The sequence below is a fragment of the Hibiscus syriacus genome, unplaced genomic scaffold (genome assembly GCF_006381635.1).
Source record: "Hibiscus syriacus cultivar Baekdansim isolate YM2019G1 unplaced genomic scaffold, ASM638163v2 tig00116945_pilon, whole genome shotgun sequence".
NCBI lineage: Eukaryota > Viridiplantae > Streptophyta > Magnoliopsida > Malvales > Malvaceae > Hibiscus > Hibiscus syriacus.
Window position 1 is genome coordinate 252,795 of NW_024063480.1, and position 6,520 is coordinate 259,314.

Here is a 6,520-nt window from a genome sequence, read left to right on the forward strand (position 1 = left end):
TTTTGCCATCGGGATTTGATCTTCATTATATGCGTCTGTTTCAGAGTTTGTCTTCGGATTTGATTTTGTTTCTGAACTATGCTCTTCTTGTCTTATTCTTTTTTCTCGAAGCATTTGTGTGTGGATTCTTCGTGCTAGTGCTTCGATCTCCGGGTCAAGATCTACTAATTCTCCTGGTTTCTTCTGGTCATAAATCAAAAACAAAGAAAAATAAACATGTACTTGCCGTTAGTCCCCGCAACGGTGCCAATTTGACACGTGTTGTTTCACATCAAACAATTCCTTATTCCCAAAAGAAATATAAAGAAATATAGTAAGTGGAAAGTAAGGGTCGATCCCAGAGACTATGCAGTTTTTGATTTAATTATCTTTTGTTTTTGAATAGTAGAGTTTGGATATGAATGAAATTCAAGATTAAAAATAAATAAAAATAAAATTATAAAAATAAAGGTGAGATAAGAATAAGATAAAATAGGGGATTTGAAAGACTGTTTGAAAATAAGATAAGACAAATAATATAATAATAATAAATAGAATAAAATAGTAATTTGAATTTGAAAATAAGACTTATTGTGAAAAGTAGCCTCAGGCTTTCAGCTTTGACTCAGTTTCCTCGGATCATCGAAATAGATCTTTACTTCAGGATTCACGCCGGTTACTTGTATACAAGGATAAATCCTTGTGAATATGATTTGTATACCAAATACCCAAGTGCAATATTTAATATCGGTTTATGAATTGATCTAAGCAACAACAATGTTGTAGATCTAAAAACGTTTAGGCTCGAAAAGTTGTCAACTCGAATTATGTTGTTCCACGAATAACTGATTTCAATCTCAGTTTCCTCTTAGAAAACAATTTTGATAAGTGCGTTCCCATAAAGTCAAATGTTCTTCAATAAGTCGATCCTTCCTCCCACGTTAACCATAAAAACATCCAGACCAACGTCGACTTTTGGTTTTGAAAATTGTTTTGATTTGAAAATAAACCCAGGAAACAAAGAGAGATATCTGAAGCGATTTAAGTGTCTTACAATTCTCACATTTGAAATTGAGCCATCGATTTAGCCTTCAGCTTTAAAGAAAATTAGCTAAGCATGAAAAAGGTCATACTTAGCATATTTGAAAAACTTAAAATAAAATAAAAAATGAGAACTTGAAAAAGAAAAGAAAATAGAGAATTTTATAAAACTAGAAAGAAGAAGAATAAATTATGAGTTGTTGAGAGATGTGTTTTAGGCTTGCCCTGATAGAGTGTTTATAGCCTTCAAAATCCTAAAAACAAGTTAAAGATAATTCTTAAAATAAAGAAATAAATCCTAATTAAAATACTTAAAACTATTTAAACTAAAATACTAAAAACAAAGATAAGATAAAATATAACATTTAAAATAATATCATAAAACAAGAGTTTAATTTAAATCCAAATTGCAAAAACGTGCGGCTGATCCATTCGTTCTTCTAGAAGTACTGACTGGACCTTCTAGAGAGTGTTGACATCATCGCCTCGTAATATGCGTCATTCCCAAAGTCATGCCCACTAATCCAGCTTTGATTCTAAAATAAAATAAAAACTGCAGAATTCTGTCATTTTAGTATAATTTCTAAAATCTAGTGTTCTGCACAAAAAATGAATCAAAACGAATAAATAAACCACAAAAACCAACGATTAAGGAGCAATTTAAAAGTAAAATATTAACCAAATAAAGCACTTATCAACTTTATATGAGATCGATATCGTAAGAATAATATCGATATCAGAACCCATAAATAATCGATTTGAGCTCAAAATCATATCTAAAACCCTTTTACACATTTATTTTGAAGTCCTACGTTATTCTTAAAGTTTATGTGGTGATATATAGTCATTTAACACCATCTTTAGACATGTTTTACAACGCATTCATCAAATTGATTAATAATTATATTTAGCATTCAAAAACATACAACATACATTATATCCACAAGTAAGACATCATATTTATGAAATTTAATAATCATTTTAAAGTTTAAAATATCCTACCTTAACTCAGTGTTGAGTTTGTGGTTAAACTTAAGATAATCTATACATTTCATTTTTACTTTCATTAATTTCCATAAATAAGGTAAAACATGTCAAAACAAAGACAATTAATGGTTTTGTTCTAGCGGCTAATACTTTAGCCAATCACCTTGTATCTTAGGTTTGATTTCCTTCTCTCATTTCTTGTTTCATTTGTTTTTTATCGACTAGATTGAGATACGTATTATCATCTTATTGGATAATTACATTATTTTAGATTAATAAAATAAAAATTAAGAGAAAAGTCTTCCACTCGTATTATGGCATATGTAACTAATTGGTGGATTAAATTTATTAAATTAAAATTAAGACTACATTGATAGAATGTATAAATAATAAAGATAAAAAAATATAATTGTACAAATTTCCTTAACTGTTACAACATCATTTACATTAAATGTTAATGATTGGTGACTTGATTAATAGCATTTCAATAGTTTAATGGTCAAATTGAAAAGAGTTTTAGTTCAACTGTCAAAATAGAATCGAGCCCATAATTTAATAACAATTTAGATAATTTACCCAAGTTTTTAATATAGGGATGACCCTAAGACAGCACTCTTTTTAGTCTTTATAAACGAAGAACTGCAGAAGTGAATGTAGGATAGATTTTAAGAAAGAATGGGCAACGAATTCGTTTCTTGCAGCCTTGTCCTTGTGCTTTTGATCACGGTAATTCATCTCCAGATAAACTCTTTATCTTTGATTCATTTTTGCTGTTGATCACGGTAATTCATTTATTTAATAAATTTTTTGTCATTGTTATTATACTCGTTAAAAACCTCCCTAATCTTAATTAGACGATTATTGATTCTAATTTTTTGCAGCTTGCTCCCGGAAATGTAGCAGGAAGTCATGGTAATGTTCTGCGACTCCCCACCATGGATGGAAAAGAAGAAGCCGGCGAATCCGCACCGTCAAACTCCGGCATGAGTATGGGGATGATGATGCGGATGGGAAGGGAGGAGGTGGGGAAGGACCCTGGCTTTAAGGTCTTCTTCTTGATGAAAGATGTCCAAGTTGGGAAAACAATCCCCGTCAACTTTCCTCACTTAAAAGAAACAGACCCTTCACGCACTTTGCCCAGAAAAACTCCGACTTCCCTTCCTTTCTCATTAAAGGCACTTCCTTTCCTCCTCCGCTTCTTCTCTATCCCCCCTGCTTCCCCACAAGCTTTAGGAATCGAAAAAACACTTACCGCTTGCGAGACTGAACGACCGGGAGAGTACAAAGCATGTATTACTTCAGTCGATTCCCTCATCGATTTCGTCGGCGGCTACTTCGGATCAGACGTCCGATTCGAAATCCTCAAAACTTCTGCAAGTTCAAACTCAAGTCCACTTATCCAAAACTACACTGTTTTTGAACTGAAAGAGAAAACATCTGCAAAATCACTACCGTGCCATAACTTACCGTATCCTTATCCGGTGTTCTATTGCCATATACTGATAGACACGACCAACAGAATGTTCAAGGTAATCCTGAGGGGTGAAAATGGCGATTTGGTGGATGCGGTTTTAGTTTGTCACATGGATACCACTAAATGGAATCGTAATTATTTCGCTTTTCGTCAACTTGGGGTTGAGCGAGGAACCACCGAAGCTTGCCACTTCTTCCCCGCTTACGATCTCGCTGTTGTACTTGTTCCCAAGTAGAACAAACTGATAATAGTAAAATTATGTGAGATGCATGGGAATCAAATCAAAACAAGAACTACTTCACCTGTGAGTTAATCTCTTCTTAGTTAATCAATAATTGAAGAGAAATTTGGATGATCATTTCTCTTATTAATTAAACAGTCCTTCAGAAATACTTGTAAGATTTAATCTATTCAATAGTTTTATAAATTAAAGAGATCTAACACTTAATTAACTAGCACACACTAATGCTTAGATTACTTGACTTCATAAAATAATAGTTCACTAAGTGTTTCTACCATGAGTACTCAAACTAAAGTCTAAGATGCTTAGGTTACTCAGACTCGTAAGCCCAACATATTCATTAAATGTGATATACTGAAACTTGTAACATAATAAATGTATCAAATCACTGTCCGAATGCATGTGATTCCTCATGAATTTTAAAGACCCTCATAAGATGCAAGTAAAATCCAGTTTACAATTACATGTGACAAGCAGTGAGAGTACGTGGATTGCATGCAGGGACAAAGAGCTGGGATTTGGGAGGAAGATAAATCGGAATGGAAATTGCATATAAAATATTACTCGATCATTAATTGATTTTTTTAATGCATATCTGAACCATAAATAATTGAAACGATAGACAACGGGCAAATTTATTAAAATACCATCTTTTTATTTTATTTTATTAAAATAATATTAAAAGTTATTTTAAAAATAACACTCATTTCTATTGCATAGGATGAAGGCGTAACGTCTTCCAAAAGGTTTTTCCTCAAAGAAGAGCATTTGCTTATATGGTAGGTCACATGAGTTGTTTCCAAATGTTAATGTCATTATGAGTCTATCATGTAAGAAAAACGCTTCTTTAAGAAAGAACATTTCAAAAGGTGATGTCACATAGAAATAACTTTTAAGAATTATAAATTATAAATAGATATTATTTAAGAATTATAAATTTTTAAGTGCTATTTTAGAGAAAATAAAATTAAAGATATTATTTAGTAATTTAGTTTCGATAACGAATACGTAAAATAAATTAATGATATGAATATTGAAATATAACTTTTCAAATTTCGGGAATCAAATAAGATAAAATAAAAATAAAAGATAACTTTTAAACGATTTACCCTTATTATTTTTTCTGCAATAATGAGTATGGGAATTGCATGTGATCTAAGAGATGGGGATTTGGGGAAGATAAATTTTAGGGTAAACAGTGACAGTAAGTGATTGTGACTGAGAGACAGTATGCGATTGCATGCCGGACTAGAGATGTGATTGTGGCTGAGAGACAGTATAGGATTGCATGTCGGGATCAGAGATGTGATTGTAAATGATAGACGGTGTGGGATTGCATGCCGGGACTATAGATTGGGATTTTCGGAGGCATTATAACTCTCTTCCTTTAAGAAGAACCATCTTTGAATTTATTTAAGAGAAAATCGCCTAAGTGAACTTTTTTTGGATTTGCCAAAATGACCAACAAAATCGCACGCGAAATAAAAATCGCAACGCGATCCCCAGAATCGCAAATCAGTTTCCAAAATCGCAACGCGATTCTTGACAATCGCAATGCGATTTTCATATTCGCATCCGTATATCGCAACGCGTATCGCAATAAATCGCAACGCGATCCGTATCGCAACGCGTAAAGCGCCAATCGCAACGCGATTCGCTACGCGTATTTTTATTTTCGCTACGCGTATTTTATTTTCAAATTACAAAAACGAATATAAGACAAAATCCCGTAATCGCAACTCATAACCTAAAACCTAAAATCAAAACTCAGTCCCATCTCCATCTCTCACTCTCTACGGCGAAATCCGTCCCCATCTCGAAGATTTCCGTCCCCATCTCCGGCGAAATCCCTCACAACCATTCACGGTCAGAAATCCCTCACAATATCAGAAATGGAAAATCAACCTCGAGGGTTAGTTTTTTAATTATTTTTATTTTGAAATTTTGCATTATTGTAGGTTTTTCATATTGAAACTGATGATAAGTTTACTGGTCATTTCAATAATAGATTAACCATTTCACTTAGATTTCATTTCGCGTTACGATTCTCTCGTTGCGATTTTCATTTCGCGTTGCTATTCTCTCGTTGCGATTTTAAGTAGTATTTGTCTTTGTCTTTGTTCTGTCTTTTGGTTGAAGTAATGCAATCCATTCAAGTTTCAATTTGCAGAAGAGTCGCAACGAGATAAATGAAAATCGCAACGTGAAAATGACTATATGCAACGAGAAAAAAAAATCGCAATGAGAGAATCGCAACGCGAAATGAAATCGCAACGAGAGAATCGCACGCGAAACCAAAATCGCATTGCGATTTTCATTTCGCGTTGCGATTTTCATTTCGCGTTGCGATTCTCTCGTTGCGATTTTCATTTCTCTCGTTGCGACAGTCATTCTCTCGTTGCGATTTTCATTTCAACCAAAAGACAAAACAGTGTTGCAAATTTTAGTTTCAAGAATAAACTATTTGAAGAGGTCACTGTCATCATTGAAGAGGTCCCTCCCACCATTCAAGAGCCCGATTCACATGGCGTCATATGTAGGCTTCTTGAGAAACCCTCTGACGTGCCGGACATGATGGATTCAAGTTGGCTCTCGTATGAGTTACCGGCCAGTACCATACCGGTATCTGAAGAGGAGAGGAAACAACTACCGGACACAATTCTGGATAACACCCTTTGGGCTAAGACCGCAGTTGATTTTTATCTACATGAGCGGAGCCAGGGGTGTTTCACTGACATATGCAAGCTCACCGATGATATCTATTTGTTGCTTGATCGGTCTTGGTGGGGCGTATTATT

The 6,520-nt window shown here is 33.8% G+C and overlaps 1 protein-coding gene across 1 annotated transcript; it reads left to right on the plus strand.

Moving 5' to 3' along the window:
* The first annotated feature begins 2,667 nt into the window (after nt 1-2,667).
* LOC120188497 (BURP domain-containing protein 17-like) lies at nt 2,668-3,735 on the plus strand. The gene is made up of 2 exons (XM_039191907.1): nt 2,668-2,733; nt 2,889-3,735. The coding sequence occupies exons 1-2, from the start codon at nt 2,683-2,685 to the stop codon at nt 3,714-3,716; spliced, it is 879 nt and encodes a 292-aa protein (XP_039047838.1). The 5' UTR covers nt 2,668-2,682; the 3' UTR covers nt 3,717-3,735.
* Nucleotides 3,736-6,520: the final 2,785 nt, after the last annotated feature.